Source organism: Coregonus clupeaformis, chromosome 13, assembly GCF_020615455.1.
Source record: "Coregonus clupeaformis isolate EN_2021a chromosome 13, ASM2061545v1, whole genome shotgun sequence".
Lineage (NCBI taxonomy): Eukaryota > Metazoa > Chordata > Actinopteri > Salmoniformes > Salmonidae > Coregonus > Coregonus clupeaformis.
In genome coordinates this window covers 29,801,375-29,824,600 of record NC_059204.1, presented here as the reverse complement: position 1 = coordinate 29,824,600, position 23,226 = coordinate 29,801,375, and the positions used below count along the sequence as shown (strand labels likewise).

Below are 23,226 nucleotides of genomic sequence, written 5' to 3'. Positions count from 1 at the left end.
CCTCTTTAAGGAACACCTGGGATAGGATAAGTAATCCTTCTACCCCCCCCAAAAAAAAACGTAAATGTATTTTGAGAAACCAAGGCTATTTAGTCTGCCAATAAGAATGCGGTGGTTGACAGAGTCGAAAGCCTTGGCCAGGTCGATGAAGACGGCTGCACAGTACTGTCTATTATCGATCTCGGTTATAATATCGTTTAGGACCTTGAGCGTGGCTGAGGTGCACCCATGACCAGCTCGGAAACCGGATTGCATAGCGGAGAAGGTACGGTGTGAATCGAAATGGTCGGTGATCTGTTTGTTAACTTGGCTTTCAAATACTTTCGAAAGGCAGGGCAGGATGGATATAGGTCTGTAACAGTTTGGATCTAGAGTGTCACCCCCTTTGAAGAGGGGGATGACCCCAGCAGCTTTCCAATCTCTGGGGATCTCAGACGATACGAAAGAGAGGTTGAACAGGCTAGTAATAGGGGTTGCGACAATTTCGGCGGCTAATTTTAGAAAGAAAGGGTCCAGATTGTCTAGCCCAGATGATTTGTAGTGGTCCAGATTTTGCAGCTCTTTCAGAACATCAGCTGTCTGAATTTGTGTGAAGGAGAAGCGGAGGGGGGGGGCATGGGCAAGTTGCAGCGGAGTGTGCAGAGCTGGTGACCGGGGTAGTGGTAGCCAGGTGGAAAGCATTGCCAGCCATAGCAAAATGCTTGTTGAAATTCTCGATTATTGTAGATTTATCGGTGGTGATAGTGTTTCCTAGCCTCAGTGCAGTGGGCAGCTGGGAGGAGGTGCTCTTATTCTCCATGGACTTTACAGTGTCCCAAAACTTTTTGGAGTTAGTGCTACAGGATGCAAATTTCTGTTTGAAAAGGCTAGCCTTTGCTTTCCTAACTGCTTGTGTATATTGGTTCCTCACTTCCCTGAAAAGTTGCATATTCGACACTAATGCAGTATGCCACAGGATGTTTTTGTGCTGGTCAAGGGCAGTCAAGTCTGAGGAGAACCAGGGGCTATATCTGTTATTAGTTCTGAATTTTTTGAATGGGGCATGCTTATTTAAGATTGAGAGGAAAGTACTTTTAAAGAACAACCAGGCATCCTCTACTGTCGGAATGAGATCGATATCCATCCAGGATACCTGTGCCAGGTCAGTTAGGAAGGCCTGCTTGCTGAAGTGTTTTAGGGAGCGTTTGACAGTGATGAGGGGTGGTCGTTTGACCGCGGACCCAGGCAATAAGGCAGTGATCACTGAGATCCTGGTTGAAGACAGTGGAGGTGTATTTAGAGGGTAAGTTAGTCAGGATGATATCTATAAGGGTGCCCATGTTTACGGATTTAGGGTTGTACCTGGTAGGTTCCTTGATAATTTGTGTGAGATTGAGGGCATCTAGTTTGGATTGTAGGATGGCCGGGGTGTTAAGCATATCCCAGTTTAGGTCACCAAGCAGTACGAACTCTGAGGATAGATGGGGGGCAATCAATTCACATATGGTGTCCAGGGCACAGCTGGGGGCTGAGGGGGGTCTGTAGCAAGCGGCAACAGTGAGAGACTTATTTCTGGAAAGGTGGATTTTTAGAAGTAGGAGCTCAAACTGTTTGGGCACAGACCTGGATAGTATGATAGAGCGCTGCAGGCTCTCTACAGTAGATTGCAACTCCACCCCCTTTGGCAGTTCTATCTAGACGGAAAATGTTGTAGTTGGGGATGGACATTTCAGAATTTTTGGTGGCCTTCCTAAGCCAGGATTCAGACACTGCTAGAACATCAGGGTTGGCGGAGTGTGCTAACACAGTGAATAACTCAAACTTAGGGAGGAGGCTTCTGATGTTAACATGCAAAAAACCAATGCTTTTATGGTTACAGAAGTCAACAAATGAAAGCTCCTGGGGAGTAGGAGTGATACTGGGGGCTGCAGGGCCTGGGTTAACCTCTACATCACCAGAGGAACAGAGGAGGACTAGAATAAGGATACGGCTAAAGGCTTTAAGAACTGGTCTTCTAGTGCGTTGGGTACAGAGAGTAAAGGGGGCAGATTTCCGGGCGTTGTAGAATAGATTCAGGGCATTATGTACAGACAAGGATATGGAAGGATATGAGTACAGTGGAGGTAAACCTAAGCGTTGGGTAACAATGAAAGAGATAGCATCACTGGAGGCACCGATTGAGCCGGTCTCCGTGTGTATGGGGGGTGGAACAAAGGAGCTATTTGAGGCAGTTTGAGAGGGACTTGGGGCTTTACAGTGAAATTGTATAATAAGAACTAACTGGAACAGCAATAGGCAAGGCATATTGACATGGGAGAGAGGCATAAAGCAATCACAGGTGTTATTCGAGAAAGTTAAGGCAACAACTGGTAATGGCAATGAAAGTTTGGGCTGAGGCTAAACAGATCAACAGGACAGGGTACCGTGTAAAGGAATAGTCCAGCAGGCATCAGCTGTGCAGCTGAGTGATCATAAGGTCCAGTGAACAGCAAAATGTGAGTCCGAGAGCAGTTCGAATTGGTGCTACAGCACAGGCTAGCAGGAAGCACGGCTGTTCTTTGCGTGTGCTAGCGGGCCGGGGCTAGCAGATGGATCTTCGTGGTCGTCGCAACGGGAAGCCTGTTGAAACCACAGACGATTACATCGGCAGACCAGTCGTGATGGATCGGCGGGGCTCCGTGTCAACTCTAGGAGGTCCCGTCCGGTTGACAGAGGTAGATAGCCGGGAGATGGGCCTGACTCGAGGCTAGCTCAAGGCTGATTAGCCAACAACATCCATTTGGTTGCAGCTAGCTAGTTGCGATGATCCGGAGTTAAAAGGTCCAGTGATTCAGTGATTCCGGCAGAAAAACCGATATGTTCTGGGTCGATAACGCGATGTGCAGACAGTGCAGACTGGCCGATAATAGTCCAGGCTAGAGCTGGCTGGTAGGTAGTGCAGGCCACAGACAATGGTGAAAAACCGCTAACGGTGGCTAATAGCAAGTAGCTAGTTAGCTGGCTACTCCCGTCCGGTAGACAGAGGGGTAGATAGCCGGGATATGGGCCTGGCTCGAGGCTAGCTCAAGGCTAACTGGTGCTTGCGTTGGGGGCAGTGGTGATTAGCCAACAGCAACATCCATTCGTTTGCAGCTAGCTAGTTGCAATGATCCGGAGTTAAAAGGTCCAGTGATTCAGTTATTCCGGCAGAAAATCCGATGTTCTGGGTGAAAACCGCTAACGGTGGCTAATAGCAAGTAGCTAGTTAGCTGGCTAGCTAGTTTCAACTGGAGATTCTAGATAAAAGGTAAGTCAATAATAGAATCCGTTCCACATCGAGTGAGGCGGGTTGCAGGAAAGTACACTGCTCAAAAAAATAAAGGGAACACTAAAATAACACATCCTAGATCTGAATGAATGAAATAATCTTATTAAATACTTTTTTCTTTACATAGTTGAATGTGCTGACAACAAAATCACACAAATGATCAATGGAAATCAAATGTATCAACCCATGGAGGTCTGGATTTGGAGTCACCCTCAAAATTAAAGTGTAAAACCACACTACAGGCTGATCCAACTTTGATGTAATGTCCTTAAAACAAGTCAAAATGAGGCTCAGTAGTGTGTGTGTGGCCGCCACGTGCCTGTATGACCTCCCTACAACGCCTGGGCATGCTCCTGATGAGGTGGCGGATGGTCTCCTGAGGGATCTCCTCCCAGACCTGGACTAAAGCATGGATGGAGCGAGACATGATGTCCCAGATGTGCTCAATTGGATTCAGGTCTGGGGAACGGGCGGGCCAGTCCATAGCATCAATGCCTTCCTCTTGCAGGAACTGCTGACACACTCCAGCCACATGAGGTCTAGCATTGTCTTGCATTAGGAGGAACCCAGGGCCAACCGCACCAGCATATGGTCTCACAAGGGGTCTGAGGATCTCATCTCGGTACCTAATGGCAGTCAGGCTACCTCTGGCGAGCACATGGAGGGCTGTGCGGCCCCCCAAAGAAATGCCACCCCGCACCATGACTGACCCACCGCCAAACCGGTCATGCTGGAGGATGTTGCAGGCAGCAGAACGTTCTCCACGGCGTCTCCAGACTCTGTCACGTCTGTCACATGTGCTCAGTGTGAACCTGCTTTCATCTGTGCACAGGGCGCCAGTGGCGAATTTGCCAATCTTGGTGTTCTCTGGCAAATGCCAAACGTCCTGCACGGTGTTGGGCTGTAAGCACAACCCCCACCTGTGGACGTCGGACCCTCATACCACCCTCATGGAGTCTGTTTCTGACCTTTTGAGCAGACACATGCACATTTGTGGCCTGCTGGAGGTCATTTTGCAGGGCTCTGGCAGTGCTCCTCCTGCTCCTCCTTGCACAAAGGCGGAGAAGCAGTCCTGCTGCTGGGTTGTTGCCCTCCTACGGCCTCCTCCACGTCTCCTGATGTACTGGCCTGTCTCCTGGTAGCGCCTCCATGCTCTGGACACTACGCTGACAGACACAGCAAACCTTCTTGCCACAGCTCGCATTGATGTGCCATCCTGGATGAGCTGCACTACCTGAGCCACTTGTGTGGGTTGTAGACTCCGTCTCATGCTACCACTAGAGTGAAAGCACCGCCAGCATTCAAAAGTGACCAAAACATCAGCCAGGAAGCATAGGAACTGAGAAGTGGTCTGTGGTCACCACCTGCAAAACCAGTCCTTTATTGGAGGTGTCTTGCTAATTGCCTATAATTTCCACCTGTTGTCTATTCCATTTGCACAACATCATGTGACATTTATTGTCAAATCAGTGTTGCTTCCTAAGTGGACAGTGATTTCACAGAAGTGTGATTGACTTGGAGTTCCATTGTGTTGTTTAAGTGTTCCCTTTATTTTTTGAGCAGTGTCTATTTAGTAGAAGGATGAAAAGTTTGATAGGGAAATATGTACGAAAAAAACATTTAAAAAACAAACAAAAAACAGGCTATTTACAGACACGCAGAGTACACGACCGCACTGCTACACCATCTTGGATATTACGGAAGGTCAATACGGAAAATTTCAAGAACTTTTAACGTTTCTTCAAGTGCAGTCGCAAAAACCATCAAGCGGTATGATAAAACTGGCTCTCATGAGGACCGCCACAGGAATGGAAGACCCAGACTTACCTCTGCTGCAGAGGATAAGTTCATTAGAGTTACCAGCCTCAGAAATTGCAGCCCAAATAATTGCTTCATAGAGTTCAAGTCACAGACACATCTCAACATCAACTGTTCAGAGGGGACTGTGTGAATCAGGCCTTCATGGTCAAATTGCTGTAAAGAAACCACTACTAAAGGACACCGATAAGAAGAAGAGACTTGCTTGGGCCAAGAAACACGAGCAATGGACATTAGACTGGTGGAAATCTGTCCTTTGGTCTGGAGTCGAAATGTGAGATTTTTGGTTCCAACCGCCGTGTCTTTGTGTGACGCAGTATGGGTGAACGGATGATCTCTGCATGTGTATTTCCCACCGTGAAGCATGGAGGTGGTGTTATGGTGTGGGGGTGCTTTGCTGGTGACACCGTCTGTGATTTATTTAGAAGTCAAGGCACACTTAACCAGCATGGCTACCACAGCATTCTGCAGCAATACGCCATCCCATCTGGTTTGGGCTTAGTGGGACTATCATTTGTTTTTCAACAGGACAATGACCCAACACACCTCCAGGCTGTGTAAGGGCTATTTTACCAAGAAGGAAAGTGATGGCGTGCTGCATCAGATGACCTGGCCTCCACAATCCCCCGACCTCAACCAAATTGAGATGGTTTGGGATGAGTCGGACCGCAGAGTGAAGGAAAAGCAGCCAACAAGTGCTCAGCATATGTGGGAACTCCTTAAAGACTGTTGGAAAAGCATTCCACATGAAGCTGGTTGAGAGAATGCCAAGAGTGTGCAAAGCTGTCATCAAGGCAAATGGTGGCTATTTGAAGAATCTCAAATATATTTTAATTTCTTTAACACTTGTTTGGTTACTACATATGTGTTATTTCATAGTTTTGATGTCTTCACTATCATTCTACAATGTAGAAAATAGCTTTTTTTAAATAAGGAGAGAGAGAGAGAGAGAGAGAGAGAGAGAGAGAGAGAGAGAGAGAGAGAGAGAGAGAGAGAGAGAGAGAGAGAGAGAGAGAGAGAATTTTATATATAAATACATACATACAACTAGAGTGAATGGCATATACAAACAGCTAAATAAACGGACAGTCATATAGAGCCACAAATGAGGGTACCTCCATCCTCTGCCTCCAGTATGCCCTGTAGGTATTTGAAGGAGCCGGACTGTTTGGGTGCAGAGACTGGCTCCTCCGGGTCCTGCAGCATCTTGTACACGTCTGACTCTGTGGTGACTTCAAAACTATGAGCGTTCCCATTACGGCCCAGAGGAGAATGCATCGGAGGCTCAGGGCTGAAAGAGATAAATTAAGTTGTTTTTAGTTTGAATTCAGTGTGACTAACAGCTTCTGTGACTGAAATGTCTCCACTAAATGTTGTATTGTTTATAGATTTAATTCGTAAATGCTGTGACAAGATTTATTTTTATGGTAAAAAGAAAATTCAGTTTAACAAAGTACAAATCCCAGAAGATACTGTAAGATGAACAAATTATACAACACTTCATATGTGGTCCTCACATTGACGTGGTGAATATACCAGGACATCTTGAAACTACTGCAGAGGTTATACTCTGGGAGAACACATACATTTATCAAACATCTGAGAGGCCACACGATAACAAAATGGCTTTTCCACTCCGCATGGCCGCCATGCCTCACCTGTGTGGGGAGCTCAGGCTCAGGCCGCCCATTTGTTTTGGTAAGACCCTGTCTCTGTCTCCGTTGTTGCCATTGTTGTGCGCGTACAGGCCGGCTGGGTTGTTGTACTGCACGTTGTTGGGCTGCTTGGAGGTGCCGTTGTTGAGGTGCGGCGGCTCGGAAACGTAGGAGGGTTTTCGGTTGTAACCACTGCTGTTGTACCCGCTGCTGTAGCCACTGGTGTATCCACCGGTGATTGGTCCGGAGCTGATGGGTCGGAAATTCTGGAGATAGAGAACAGAGGAGCCATTAAGAAAAGTATGGTTGTTTCTTCTAGCTCATTCTATAATCTGTCATAGTCTGCTTGTTTGTTACCTAACATTATTTATGGAAACATGAATTACATCATCTCCAAGGCATGAAGGTGACTGTTTGCACAGAGGTCCATTTTTTTTAGCAAGGACCTGCACAAACTATACAACGACGTAACCAAATATTTCAATGTTTACTTCTGCAGATACAGACTTCCACAAACTACACTGATAATCTAGTGTAGTGAGTGCTACATGCGTGTTCATCTCTCCAAGCTACAGATAAAGATGGATTGCAATCTTTTGTTGATGTTATCACTTTTCTAACAGCTGGTTTTAGTGGTATGACTGTCTGTCAAACAAAAGATAGTGACTTAATGGCGATTGTGGGCTGCACACAATCAAAAATCCTCTGTAAATCCTCTGTAAATATGTCAAGTGACTTGTTTAAATGGTTGTGCAAGACATAGTTGTCATCCCACACAGCCAGCCAGACCATTGATTAACGCATGTGTGTGTTGAGTGGTGGGTAACTTCGCTGGTTGGCCCCAGGAAGCAGAGGTTCAGACTCTCCAGGCTGGCAGCAGGACCCCAGTCTCATCTCAGCAGATGTGGCCTGGTCCTTGTTCCCTGGCTGGTCCGGACCACCCACGCCATCTCTAAAATCACCACTCTGCCGAGCCCTGGACGCCATACCCCACCCCAAGCTGCGTCGCCAACCCTGGGCTTGGGCCATATATCCAAGCCCGCTCCCCTCTCTCCAGCCCAGACAAGCAGCTCCTAGAGGGGGTGACAAGGAGAGGACTACCAGAGAAGAGTGTAGCTGTAGCTGAGCCACCAGTCCTCCAATCCCTCCCCCTCTGCAGTCCTCCAACCCCTCCCCTCCCTCTTATTCCAATGATAACCATCAGTAATTGTACCCGCAAGACTTTCATTTTCAGGTCTGGGCAACAAGAGTACAAGAGAGGGAGAGAAAAATAATAAGAGTGCATTGTATTACCAAGTGTTCCTGCAATGGCATGACAGTAAAAACTTGGCCTTTTACGACTTCTTTAATGTGTAAACATGACGTGTGGATGGATTCCAGCGCCTCCCTCAGACAGTTACAATAGAAGCCACAGAGCCCTGAGCGAGCTCACCAAGAGGAAATGTGACAGGGCTGCTTGGCAAACACTTTGGCTACACCAAACCCTCATGAGAGTGAGTGCAGATAACTTCCGTGATTATTTACTGTATTCAAGCACGGTAAATGAACAAACATGTTTGGATGTTGCCCGTATAGAGTGGCAATTTTGACATTAACTGAGAGAGAGAGAGAGAGTAAAGTCTGCTTCAAATCCCTGGCACACACGTTTATGTCTCAGTTGAATGCCGAGACTACTCTATTTGGAAGACTTTTCCATAATATGCAGTTCTATGGCCTCGTGTCTGCAGCAAATAGATATTTGATTTGAGTGGATGGCAGATTTATAAAAAAAAGGCAGCACATCTGGTGCATAGCTTTTTAAAAGTGCCAGTTTGGTAACACTCAGGACCTGTAAGTGTTTTTAAGTTGCTCTTTAGGTATGGAAGCTACCATTACTTTCATTAAATAAATCATAGTAAGCAGACTGTCCCATTAAACTGATTTATCGTACATATGCCGGTCTGTAGTGGTGATTTTAAAATGGCACATAAAATAGTTAAATGGAGACCGTGCCAACTGGTGACACTCCTTCCACAGAGTGTGTGCTTTGTTAAATCATATCTAAAATCACCAGATAAATCACCTAGTAACCTTATCTTGTTTTTTAAACCAACGCAATCAAAAACAAATGTTGCTACAGTACTACCAGGCACTCAGTTTTTCCCATGTAGGAACTGTATGTGAGAGACTGATATACTCACTTTCTTCAATCCTTGACTCCAGCTCAGAGAGAAAGACTGGAGAGAGAAAGCAGCAAGTATTTATGAGAAGCAGTTCTGTCTGCTCGGAAATGCAGACCGTCATCAGATTTCACTGACCTGTTTTACAATAGTGACCAAGCATGGCCCTTGGTTCTGGGTGACTGGCTACTGAGCCTGTGCGACTAGCCGGGGAGGGGGGGGTTGTTATGCCTTTCAGACTGGGGCCCATTTAGACAGAACCACAGGACTCCTGGGGAAAATAATAATAATCTGCCTGACTTATAGCTACATGTATTATAGTAATAAGGGCTGAGGGAAGGAGGGGACGAGAGATTTACTGCTTTTACCCAAGTCGACACACTGCAGAGTTTGGTCAGGGAAAGGTAAAGAGCAGGAGGATGGGGAGGAGACTAATTAAAATCATATGCCTGCCTAACAATCTCCCCCTCATACTACACCTCCCCATGGTAACCCCCAGACCTGGAAAAGTAAGCTTTCACATAGCGCTCTGCGTCGCTAACCAAACACACCATCTCTTTATCATCCCTGTTCCTATCCCAGAGAGAGGCACGGGGACAGTGTGTCCAGGGCTGGCTGGAGGCAGGCAGCCTGTCAGACAGACAAACAGCGGGCTAGCTAGTGCTCCGTTCTCTGCTCTCCATGACCCCACCCGCTCCCCAGCCCGCTGACAGGGGGAGAGGGAGAGAGACCTCTGGGCCAACCCAAAATACAGATTTGGACATTCTGGGGATTACCGGCTGATTAGTTATTACTTCACCCAGGACTGGAAACAAACAACTAAATATGTGGGGTCACAAGTTCACGATCTGAAGTCCTGGATGAATGTGGTGCAGTGAATATGAACTCTCAATGGCACTGTGTTGATTGGATATTTTGGCAGATGAAAAAGTTTATAGTTTAACTACTGAACATATTTGACAGAGGCATGTATGGAACAGCACATAAAAGCCCTATAGAAAGATCCTATAGGTACGTCACAATTAAGACTGTATTGTCAGTTCTGTACTGTAATTTAAAAAGGCATATCTGAGAGGTATACCGGAAGACCAGTGGACTTGTTCCATTCATAAGAGATTCTGTATCACTCTGAAGTAAAATGAATTCCAAGCAATAAAAAAAATTACAGTCTTAAGTAATGCATGGACCCTCGCTGTCAGATCTCAAACGCTAGCAGGGAGAATTCTCTCCCTCTTGCCAGCTTGGCAGTGCGGCTTGAGAATGGAACATTTGTGATGTGAGTTCCAGCGCTTCCGCAGTCTTAAGGTCCATACTGCTGCAGAGCAATACAGTGTCTTGTGGTGGCCACCTGTAGACCTACTTTATCACACTGTAGACCACAGGCCTAATTCCCCTATTTATTCTAGCAATAGTGTGAAAATGAGTCATACTTTCTGGTAATCTTACAAAATTCTTGCCTGTTGATGAGTAAGATAAGTTCATGGAAACACTCAATGTTCCTCCCGTTGCCCAACAAATAGCTTTAGTTTCATAGCTGTTCAGGCTCAGATCCAAAAATGCAGTCATTCAGCTTTATGAGAATCTCCCATGTTCCCCTTGTTCACCACCACTTGTGTCACTTCCTGCTAGCTAGAATTGGAATTTCCAATGACTTCAGCTGCTGGTAGGGAGTTCACGTGTGGTGTCTTATGTCCCAACATTGACCGTACGTACATTTCCCAACCAGAAGCCATGGATTACAGGCAACATCCGCACTGAGCTAAAGGCTAGAGCTGCCGCTTTCAAGGAGCGGGACAATAATCCGGACGCTTATAAGAAATCCTGCTATGTCCTCAGGCTAACCATCAAACAGGCAAAGCATCAATACAGGACTAAGATTTAATCCTACTACACAGGTTCTGACTCTCGTCGGATGTGACAGGGCTTGAAAACTATTACAGACTACAAAGGGAAGCACAGCCGCGAGCTGCCCAGTGACGCAAGCCTACCAGATGAGCTAAATGCCTTTTATGCTTGCTTCGAGGCAAGCAACACTGAAGCATGCATGAGAGCACCAGCTGTTCCGGATGACTATGTGATCACGCTCTCCGTAGCCGATGTGAGTAAGACTTTTAAGCAGGTCAACATTCACAAGGCCGCAGGGCCAGACGGATTACCAGGACGTGTACTCTGAGCATGTGCTGACCAACTGGCAAGTGTCTTCACTGACATTTTCAACATGTCCCTGACTGAGTCTGTAATACCAACATGTTTCAAGCAGACCACCATAGTCCCCGTGCCCAAGGACACTAAGATAACCTGCCTAAATGACTACCGACCCGTAGCAGTGACGTCTGTAGCCATGAAGTGCTTTGAAAGGCTGGTCATGGCTCACATCAACAACCCTATACCCACTCCAATTTGCATACCGCCCCAACAGATCCACAGATGATGCAATCTCTATTGCACTCCACACTGCCCTTTCCCACCTGGACAAGAGGAACACCTACGTGAGAATGCTATTCATTGACTACAGCTCAGCATTCAACACCATAGTGCCCTCAAAGCTCATCACTTAGCTAAGGATCCTGGGACTAAACACCTCCCTCTGCAACTGGATCCTGGACTTCCTGACGGGCCGCCCCCAGGTGGTAAGGGTAGGTAACAACACATCTGCCACACTGATCCTCAACACGGGAGCCCCTCAGGGGTGCGTGCTCAGTCCCCTCCTGTACTCCCTGTTCACCCATGACTGCATGGCCAGGCATGACTCCAACACCATCATTAAGTTTGCTGACGACACAACAGTGGTAGGCCTGATCACCGACAACGATGAGACAGCCTATAGGGAGGAGGTCAGAGACCTGGCCGTGTGGTGCCAGGATAACAACCTCTCCCTCAACGTGACCAAGACAAAGGAGATGATTGTGGACTACAGGGGAAAAAAAGAGGACCGAGTACGCCCCCATTCTCATCGACGGGGCTGTAGTGGAACAGGTTGAGAGCTTCAAGTTCCTTGGTGTCCACATCACCAATGAACTATCATGGTCCAAACACACCAAGACAGTTGTGAAGAGGGCACGACAAAGCCTATTCCCCCTCAGGAGACTGAAAAGATTTGGCATGGGTCCTCAGATCCTCAAAGAAAATCTACAGCTGCACCATCGAGAGCATCCTGACTGGTTGCATCACTGCCTGGTATGGCAACTGCTTGGCCTCCGACCGCAAGGCACTACAGAGGGTAGTGCGTACGGCCCAGTACATCACTGGGGCCAAGCTTCCTGCCATCCAGGACCTCTATACCAGGTGGTGTCAGAGGAAGGCCCTCAATTGTCAAAGACTCCAGCCACCCTAGTCATAGACTGTTCTCTCTGCTACCGCACGGCAAGCGGTACCGGAGTGCCAAGTCTAGGTCCAAAAAACTTCTCAACAGCTTCTACCCCCAAGCCATAAGACTCCTGAACAGCTAATCATGGCTACCCGGACTATTTGCACTGCTCCCCCACCCCATCTTTTTACGCTGCTGCTACTCTGTTAATTATTTATGCATAGTCACTTTAACTCTACCCACATGTACATATTACTTCAACTACCTCAACTAGCAGGTGCCCCCGCACCGGTACCCCACTGTACAGTGGGGGAAAAAAGTATTTAGTCAGCCACCAATTGTGCAAGTTCTCCCACTTAAAAAGATGAGAGAGGCCTGTAATTTTCATCATAGGTACACGTCAACTATGACAGACAAAATGAGGAAAAAAAATCCAGAAAATCACATTGTAGGATTTTTTATGAATTTATTTGCAAATTATGGTGGAAAATAAGTATTTGGTCAATAACAAAAGTTTCTCAATACTTTGTTATATACCCTTTGTTGGCAATGACACAGGTCAAAAGTCTTCACAAGGTTTTCACACAGTGTTGCTGGTTTTTTGGCCCATTCCTCCATGCAGATCTCCTCTAGAGCAGTGATGTTTTGGGGCTGTCGCTGGGCAACACGGACTTTCAACTCCCTCCAAAGATGTTCTATGGGGTTGAGATCTGGAGACTGGCTACGCCACTCCAGGACCTTGAAATGATTCTTACGAAGCCACTCCTTCGTTGCCCGGGCGGTGTGTTTGGGATCATTGTCATGCTGAAAGACCCAGCCACATTTCATCTTCAATGCCCTTGCTGATGGAAGGAGGTTTTCACTCAAAATCTCTTGATACATGGCTCCATTCATTATTTCCTTTACACGGATCAGTCGCCCTGGTCCCTTTGCAGAAAAACAGCCCCAAAGCATGATGTTTCCACCCCCATGCTTCACAGTAGGTATGGTGTTCTTTGGATGCAACTCAGCATTCTTTGTCCTCCAAACACGACGAGTTGAGTTTTTACCAAAAAGTTATATTTTGGTTTCATCTGACCACATATGACATTCTCCCAATCCTCTTCTGGATCATTCAAATGCACTCTAGCAAACTTCAGACGGGCCTGGACATGTACTGGCTTACAGGGGACACATCTCGCACTGCAGGATTTGAGTCCCTGGCGTAGTGTGTTCTGATGGTAGGCTTTGTTACTTTGGTCCCAGCTCTCTGCAGGTCATTCACTAGGTCCCCCGTGTGGTTCTTGGATTTTTGCTCACCGTTCTTGTGATCATTTTGACCCCACGGGGTGAGATCTTGCGTGGAGCCCCAGATCGAGGGAGATTATCAGTGGTCTTGTATGTCTTCCATTTCCTAATAATTGCTCCCACAGTTGATTTCTTCAAACCAAGCTGCTTACCTATTGCAGATTCAGTCTTCCCAGCCTGGTGCAGGTCTACAATTTTGTTTCTGGTGTCCTTTGACAGCTCTTTGGTCTTGGCCATAGTGGAGTTTGGAGGGTGACTGTTTGAGGTTGTGGACAGGTGTCTTTATACTGATAACAAGTTCAAACAGGTACCATTAATACAGGTAACGAGTGGAGGACAGAGGAGCCTCTTAAAGAAGTTACAGGTCTGTGAGAGCCAGAAATCTTGCTTGTTTGTAGGTGACCAAATACTTATTTTCCATCATAATTTGCAAATAAATTCATAAAAAATCCTACAATGTGATTTTCTGGATTTTTTTTCCTCATTTTGTCCGTCATAGTTGACGTGTACCTATGATGAAAATGACAGGCCTCTCTCATCTTTTTAAGTGGGAGAACTTGCACAATTGGTGGCTGACTAAATACTTTTTTCCCCCACTGTATATATAGCCTCCCTACTATTATTTAAATTTTACTTCTGCTCTTTTTTTCCTCAACACTTTGTTGTTTTATTCTACTTTTTTATTAAAAATAAATGCACTGTTGGTTAAGGGCTGTAAGTAAGCATTTCACTGTAATGTCTGCACCTGTTGTATCCGGCGCATCTGGCCAATAAAATTTGATTTGATTTGTTACCGGAGCAACAAGTCTAGGACCAAAAGGCTCCTTAACAGCTTCTACCCCCAAGCCATAAGCCTGCTGAACAATTAATCAAAATGGCCACCCGGACTATTTACATTGACCCGCCCCTTTGTATTTATACTGCTTATTCTCACTGTTTATCTACACAGTCACTTTAGAAATGACCTCGACTAACCTGAACCCCCGCACATTGACTCGGTACCGGTACCCCCTGTATATAGCCTCGTTATTGTTATGCAATTTTCTTGTGTTTATTTAAAATATTTTCTTAACTCCATCTCTTGAACTGCATTGTTGGTTAAGGGCTTCTAAGTAAGCATTTCACGGTAAGGTCTACACCTGTTGTATTCGGCGCATGTGACAAATAAAATTTGATTTGATGTGTCTGGAGAACAATCAGCATTGTTCGATGCTGGTAACCGCTTTTAAGGTATATTACATTATACTAGCCTGTAGCAGGAAATGACCAGGGTCATTCATTTAGCCTAACGCAAGTGACAAACCAACCATTTCCCTCCACCTGAAGCAAATGCAGCCAAATGGTACTCACTTTGCCGTTTCCAACTCAACCTTAACTCTATTAAAAGGAGACGGCAGTCTTTCAGTAGAGAGTGGATACAAGGTTTCCAAACCTCTAACTTTTCCAGGAGATAGAGAGAGCAGCCTTCTCTGATTACAAACACACAGAGGTACTGCTAGCATGCATGACTCTGTTTATATACAGAGTTTTTTGATCGTTCCCCCTAGTTCAGGTCTGGTATTTCCTCGCATTAATCAAGACAAGACTTCAGCTCGTGTTGAGATGGTGAAATACAAAAAAGGTCCTAATCCCCAGGACCCCTTCTCAGGAAATCTGCCCGTCTCCTTGGATTGCCTGAAGGCTGGAATAGGGAGGTCTTTCACCTCCTTTATCACTAGGCAGATGTATATGTTATTACTACCATGCTTACAAAAATAGTATATCAACCATGTACCCCAAGACCATTTTAAATATTTAGAGTTAGGATCAGTGGCTTTGACTTAGTAATGGATGACACATGTATTAAATCAATAAAATGTCAGAATTTCTGAAGACAAACCCCCCAGAAAAAAAGACTAATGTAAACTCAGGCTCAGCTACATAGACAAAAACATCCCTGTCCCATTCACCTCCAGTGATAGCTACAATACAGAGCAAGTAAATTATTTCATTTCATACATCTCTTTCATTCAAAATGTCCACCAGCCTGCCTACTGAAGTGGACCTCAATATATGTATCGGTCTGCTGTGTATAGTGTCAACCTTCAATTGATGAGATGACCGACGCATTTCATTTCAGGCCTTTGTGTGACCATTTAGCCCAGTTGACAGCGATCGCCCCACTGAAACAACTGGGACATGGGAAAACGCCCAACATGACAACCAACGGCCACAATAAAAGAGGAATGGTCATTTCTCAGATGTCCCAGCCACAATACACGCATTGTCTGCTCGTTCTGCTTACACTTTGCGTCACACACTCTCTGGTCAGTATCGGAAAACTCTGCAAAGTTCAACGGCAAGGGCTTGGCTTGCATGAGTACGCATGTCAGAATTAGTTTCAGAACAATTGAGGCCCTATTTCAATACTTTCCAACTGACAGAGGAACACTTGCTCTCTTTTTAATCATGTGAGAAACAGCAGTTTATCAGTAGATAATCTATATAATCTTATCCATGACTCATATTTGCATGTAAACAAGTGCAGCTCATACCTGTGTGGACTCAGACTCCAATGTAGCCATGAATGGACTTGTCTTGCCATCTTCAATAACAGTTGGAGACAAGACTTTGTCTTCAGACCTGAAAGACAATACCCAGGGAAGAGAGCGCTACATTAGTCATTGTTTATCTATCTATAAAACGCTCAGGGGCTTTTAAAAGAGGTTATATCTGCTCCTATCAATGTGTTCACAGGTTATTTGCTCACAGCAGTCACTAAGAAGATGCTCTTAAAAATGACATTATTGCTTGATATGATTGTTAGTGTGGAATTAAAAAGGGACGAAATTCAAGTCACATACACCAGAACACAGTTAAGTTAGCAAAAAAAACATTACTTGAACTTTCATATTAAATACCACTAACCACTGCAGAATATTAGCGGCGTACTCCATGTGATGAAATTGTTCACTGCGCGCCAAAATAAGCTTAACTTCTTCATTTTACACAGTAGCAATGTCATGCGTTTTTGTTTGGCAGGCATAACACTGGCAGCTGAAGATGACCACATTCCAGTACACTTTAATGATAGTCATCACTACTGCAGATCAGCAGAACTATGGCATGAACTCCCAACCCTTAACAAAACACACAACGATTCCTGTTTTATTAACTTCAGTACCACTCAATATAGTAGTAATAATAAATCATTTTAAGATCCTGTAAGTCGCTCTGGATAACAGCATCTGCTAAATGACAAAAAAGTGTTTTTTAAATAGTTGGTGATTACCTACAGTACTATCGGACTGAACCAGGCCTAGAGAGACACTTAATATCTGTGCACACCAATCTTCACCTTGCCTTCATAGACAGTGATGGCTGTATGCAGTCTTTTTTTCTAACACGATTTTATTTTATTTCACCTTTATTTAACCAGGTAAGCCAGTTGAGAACAAGTTCTCATTTACAACTGCGACCTGGCCAAGCCTCAGGCACAGGTAGCCTAATCTCACAGTACATCTTGTTATTAGATTAGCTCAACATGTTAAGACAGCCATCCAGGTGAACAGAAACAATAGGATGGCAAGGGGTCAAATAAGGATTGTCTGCTCGCTGTGTCCGACGACAATAAACCACATTGTCCTTCATTCATCAAAGAGATTTTTTCCTATCATGGCTAGGCCCATTTATGTACTAAATATAGAATCTGTTGCTGTTCTTATACGGTATTGTACTTTTGTCCTATGTTAAAACAATAGGCTAGTCTACATGCCCTGTGCTACACGTCCCAGACAGAGAATTGCTTCAGCAAGATTTAGAACTTCCCATAAAACCATATGGTAATAAAAATGTGTAATCCAATTGGCATGGTATTATATAGCGTTTAATGGCACACTGTTGAGGGGGTAGTAAAAGACTTGAGGGAGGAGTGAGTAATACTTTTTGGAATTCCTGAACCGTTTTCCAAACATGTCAGGGGTCCCGTTGTTTGACTATTTGCTGTTATGTGGGCAGCCACCAAAAGGCCAATGCCATGTCATCACACCGGCCCCAGCGAGGGAGCAGAGGGCAGTGTGTGTATGTAGAGGAACAAAGACGATTTTCCCTCCACTCAGTCCCTTCCCCTGGTCAGTCAGTAAGTCAGTCATTCATTCACACCTACGTACGTAGACGCAGGCAGGACTCTGGGGCAGGAGAAAACAATGATGCCTCTGAGTTCTCCACTGGTGTAAACTTCACGACTGGAGGATGAGGTCACTCTGGATTCAGCTGGAATTGCTGCGGCCGGATGAGGCAATGCCTCAAAAATGAGCAGAGGTGTTCGTATCAAGACTGCTTTATGGGCAAGTGTTTGATGGATGAGCTGCAGACTGCGTGGGATGATCCGACCCTCCCACTACTTATATCAAGACTTTATATATCACAGGATGTTTGTTTCCTTGGATACATATGAATGCTCTATTGAGCAAGTCAATTAGTGGCAAATTAAATTCCATTCGCTTAAATACAAAGAACCATAGAACATGGTCAGAAAGCAGCGAGGAGGACATAAGACGTACGAGTGGAAACAGAGAGGCAGAGAAGGAGGCCGATGGAGTAGGCAGCAGACATTGCGATACACACCAATAGGACAATGGAGCATATCGTTTTCGGTGATCCAGTTTAGCTCCGATATTGAATCAGTGTGTGAGGGATTAGTGGAGATTAGTGCACAGCTCCGACAACCGACAGCCATCTACGCTCTCCTCACTGGCTTCCAGTGCCAATGATCCAACAGGGAGACAACTGGTGACATGTACTGTATAGGGAAGATCTTCAGAGCCTGATTCCATTTCAGATTCGCAACCAACTGTATAGGGTCTGAGCCCGATTTGATTCCAGGTCAAATGCAAAATCCTTCCCCATATCCCCTTGCTCATAAATGTGTATACAAAGGCGATAGAAGTCTCTGAAATGAAATGGCCCAGTCTCAGGTTATCATTCTGACTTTCAAACTTTCCCTTTGGTCAGATTTCCCTCTGACCTGCTCTGCCGGTTTACATTTCCTGATATGGTTTTGAGGCGGTGTATGTGGATGGTTTATTTTGGTAGTGAGGAGATTCCATGCCGCATTGACTAGAGGGGAGAAGCTACCCTCAGAACAATATGCTGATCAATAGCATTACCTCCAGTTCAGATCGAGGCCTTCCTGTTGTTATCAAATGCATCTGGACTCCTCTTGATCCCAATGAAACCACTCTTTTGATATTACCCCGTTCTAAATCAAAACCATCACGCTGCTACTTCGTAATCAGTGTAACATGTAACGAGATCAAATGTAGCCTCTGATCTTGGAGACAGTGGTTAAAACCACACATATGGAGTCTTCTCACCAGACCTGGGGGACACTTAGTAGATTCCTGGACTGGGAGATGACACAAATAAAAATGGCAGCAGCAGGGCTGTAGTCTCCCCTCCTGACTCCACCGGCTCACTTGATGTGGCATTTACGACTGCAACAGAAGTGCCCTGGGATGACCGGGGAGGGCTTTTCCCCTCTCTTTGGCTGTTCTCTGTACCTCTTCCCCCCAGCAGGAGTACTGCGCTTCAAATCCCTGTACCATTCATAATTCCACAGCTCTGACTCATTGTCCAGGCAGTCAGACAGCGGCGGCATAACTTCCTCTCCCGCTTACTTTTTGTTTCGCTCTCACCCTCTCTCCATCTCCGTACCCCTCTCGGTCTCCCGCTCCCCTCCCAGTCTCTCTCCCCCCTCAGGTCTATTACTTCGGGGGTTGGGAGGTGAGATTTGCCACAGCTGGTCCGTGTCTTCATGGAGGCTCAATAGGCTGAAGATATACAGTCCAGCTAAGGGAGACATGACATGTTTCAATACCGCCCTGACCTGCCAGGTTTCTGTCCGCCCGATGCTGACACCACAATGAACTTGGAGCAGGGCCTGTTTAGTAACGGCTAGTCTCGCTGCGAGAGACACCTTTTGATCAGGCTGCCAGAAATGCCGAACTAGCAGAGCCATTTTACCTCACAGCACAGTATTGAGAGAGCATATCAGGGGCTGGAAATGGAGCAGCGAGGTTCGATGGGTTGAAGTGGTGACTCTGTCAAGCGCTACTAAAGCTGGGCTCGGTTTCAGGATGGAACTTAGGGTGTTTTAACAACTCATCTTTCCTACAAAACGGCCGAAGATGTAACATGCGTTTCCCAAAACACTACGCAGAAAGAATGGTCGCTAAGTGCGTTGTTGGAGCATGTGTCGATACTGATAGGATCGAAAGAAAGGGAGTGCAGCTTTGTCCATTCAAGTCTTTCCTTCACATTAGAACTTTCACAATACTGACGGATCAGCTCCTAGAGAGAGATATTACCACCTACGGCTGCAAATATTGAGGTGGCTTATTCTAATGCTTACCCATTAAATGTATTTCAATAATGATTGAAATAGGCCTATAGCTTACCGTTCACGTTGCTTTTTTGTATCAATTGCAAAGATATTGGCAACTTTGTAGTCAACTTTGTTCTGGAGTCATCGACGTCATAGACAGATACACCATGCGATTCTGTTTAACTGAGATTTAAATAATAAAAAACAGCCAACGACGCACTTCGCTGTTCTACGAGTGGTCTGAGGCAGGCACTAGATTACGAGCGTTTAAATGCAACGTTAATAACGGTGGTTTTTGGAAACAGCTCAGAGATTTAACGACGCTCCTATGAAGGTTCCAACGATGAATTTATCCTTAAGATGCTTTTGGGAAACCGGACCCTGGCCTGTTGCTTCGTTTCGCTTTCCTTCCAACTGCTGAGTGACAAATATATTAATAACACCATTTCTTGATTCAGAGGCAGTGTCTTTCTAATAAGAAAATTAAAAGGTCATGAAAGTAATGAATTCAGAGGCATAACTAAGACATTCTTGTACTTAAGTGCCTCAAGCTCCGCTGCAACCAATGTCATTTTGGTTCACAAGCAGAAGTGTACGCTCATATTTTTATCCAACAGCAGCACCAGAAAATTACAGGCTTCTCCAGCCTGACAGTTGAGTCCTTTATAGCAGTCTTTTAATGAGGGCTTGGTCTGTTGTTCTCAAAAATATTATTTTCTGGGTAAGCCAACTTGGCCTCCGCCTCTTCTGGTCATTCCAAACAAAAATACATCTTACATTTTGGTTGCACAAGTTCAATACTTCCGTCTCCCCAGGAAACATAACTTAAGTCATAGACTGTTCTCTCTACTACCACATGGTAAGCAGTACCAGAGCACCAAGTATGGGACCAAAAAGGCTCCTTAAACTTCTACCCCCAAGCCATAAGACTGCTGAACAGTTAATCAAATGGCTACCCAAACAATTTGCATTGAGGCCTTTTTTTGTAAATGGTATGTAGTTATTTCTTTTGTTTAAAAATCTTTCCATTGACTATGCACACTCACTGGACTCTACCCACACCACACACACAATCTTCACATACGCTGCTGCTACTCTGTTTATTATCCATTGTGATTGACTAGTCACTTTCACCCCAACATGCCTTCAGAAAGGGTATACACACCCTTTGACTTTCTCCACATTGTGTTGTGTTACAGCCTGTGTTTGGTTTTTTCTTCCCCCCCCCCCCCCGGCCCGGCCCGGCCAGCCCGCCCACCCCCACACACAATGTTAGTGGAATTATGTTTTCCTACAATTTTTACAAATTAATACAAAATTAAATGCTGAAAAGTCTGGAGTCAATAAGTATTTAACCCCTTTGTTATGGCAAGCCTAAATAAGTTCAGGAGTAAAACTATGTTTAAGTCACATAAGTTGCATGGACTCACTGTGCAATAATATTATTTAACATGATTTTTGAATGACTACCTCATCTCTGTACCCCACACATACAGATAATTGTATGGTACTGCAGTCGAGCAGTGAATTTCAAACAGATTCAACTATAAAGACCAGGGAGGTTTCCCCAATGCCTTGCAAAGGGCACCTATTGGTACATGGGTAACAGTTTTTAAAATAAATTGAATATCCAAGTTATTAATTACACTTTTGATGGTGTATCAATACACCCAGTCACTACAAAGATACAGGCACCATTCCTAACTCAGTTGCCGGAGAGGAAGGAAACCACTCAGGGATTTCACCATGAGGCCAATGGTGATTTTAAGAACTTGTATATAGTCTCATTATTGCCATTTTACATTGTTACCATTTCCTTTTTATTTAGCACATTTTTTTAAACTCTGCATTGTTGGGAAAGGGCTCATACAGTAAGTAAGCATTTCACAGTAATGCCTACAGCTGTTGTATTCGGCGCATATGACAAATACATTTGATTTTGTCATACAACACAGAATTCCTGTTGTTAAGAAATCAATAAAGTGAGCATTATCCCATAATAAGCCCTCCAAAATATCCCCTCCCTTGTGCTTACTGTAAGTGTGAAAGGAATGTACCTTTAAATGCAGGTAAAATATGTAAAACGCATGACATAAAGTGAGGGACTTGAAGTGCCCTATATCCTCTGCGTATAAGAGAGAAATCTAAATGCTAAACTACACTATGCATGCAGTCTATGTAATTGAATTTCCAGTCATACACACAACAATCTGTGCAGTAAAATAACAATTCTTATGCCCACGTGGATTGTCCCCGCCTCCACAATTCCACCAGTTCCGTACCGCTCACTGAAACGCACTGCACATGTATGCTAGCAGCTCATTTCACCTGGGGCAAAGGGTGCATAGTTATCGGTACAACACACCATCCATGGAGTCAGCAGCCCAGGCCAACATAAATTACTCAATGGTGTAGTGAAAAAGGTCACATACCAGTAGATACCGGGGCGTTGTGCTGCTGTGTTCACCATACGGTCATGTGACCTGCCTTTTGAATGTTCTCATTAAGCCGTGGAGAATAGAAAAGATGGATGAATGTGAAACAGCATTCACTTATTTTGTCCTGCAGGAGTGGTTGGTTAGCATTTCATCTCTAACATCCAGTTATGGTTTCCCCAAATAATTTGCTCATGCTCCTGACTAATTGAAAAGAGCATGCATTTTATGGAGTAGAGGCTAATAAAATAAATATATATGTTTGATTGATATTGCTTTTGATTAAATATCCCCAAAAAAGGTACTTTCACGCTTTTAATGTGTACTCGACATAGAAAGCTACAAGGTGAGCTTTCCTACAGCTGTGGGCCTTTCAGTTCCCACTTGAGATCGCAATGAACTCAACCTTGATTATCCTTAAATACAGATAAAGTCGGAAGTTTACATACACCTTAGCCAAATACATTTAAACACAGTTTTTCACAATTCCTGACATTTAATCCTAGTAGAAATTCCGTGTCTTAGGTCAGTTAGGATCACCACTTTATTTTAATGTGAAATGTCAGAATAATAGTAGAGAGAATGATTTATTTCAGCTTTTATTTCTTTCATCACCTTCCCAGTGGGTCAGAAGTTTACATACCCTCAATTAGTATTTAGTAGCATTGCCTTTAAATTGTTTAACTTGGGTCAAACGTGTCAGGTAGCCTTCCACAAGCTTCCCACATAAGTTGGGTGAATTTTGGCCCATATCCCTGCCTGTGCTATTAAACCCCTACAACTCATCCAGAACGCTGCAGCCTGTCTGGTGTTCAACCTTCCCAAGTTCTCTCACGTCACCCCGCTCCTCCGCACACTCCACTGGCTTCCAGTTGAAGCTCGCATCTGCTACAAGACCATGGTGCTTGCCTACGG

The 23,226-nt window shown here is 44.9% G+C and overlaps 1 protein-coding gene across 1 annotated transcript in view; it reads right to left on the bottom strand.

Moving 5' to 3' along the window:
- LOC121579224 (PDZ and LIM domain protein 4) overlaps nt 1–23,226 on the bottom strand; it is a 48,640-nt gene that overhangs the window by 11,940 nt on the left and 13,474 nt on the right. Inside the window, exons 3-5 of the mRNA XM_041893625.2 lie at nt 16,047–16,134; nt 6,763–7,025; nt 6,220–6,395 (exon numbers count right to left, since the gene is read on the bottom strand). Of these exons, the coding sequence (XP_041749559.1) occupies nt 6,220–6,395; nt 6,763–7,025; nt 16,047–16,134 (527 nt within the window). The remainder of the gene's footprint in view (nt 1–6,219; nt 6,396–6,762; nt 7,026–16,046; nt 16,135–23,226) is intronic.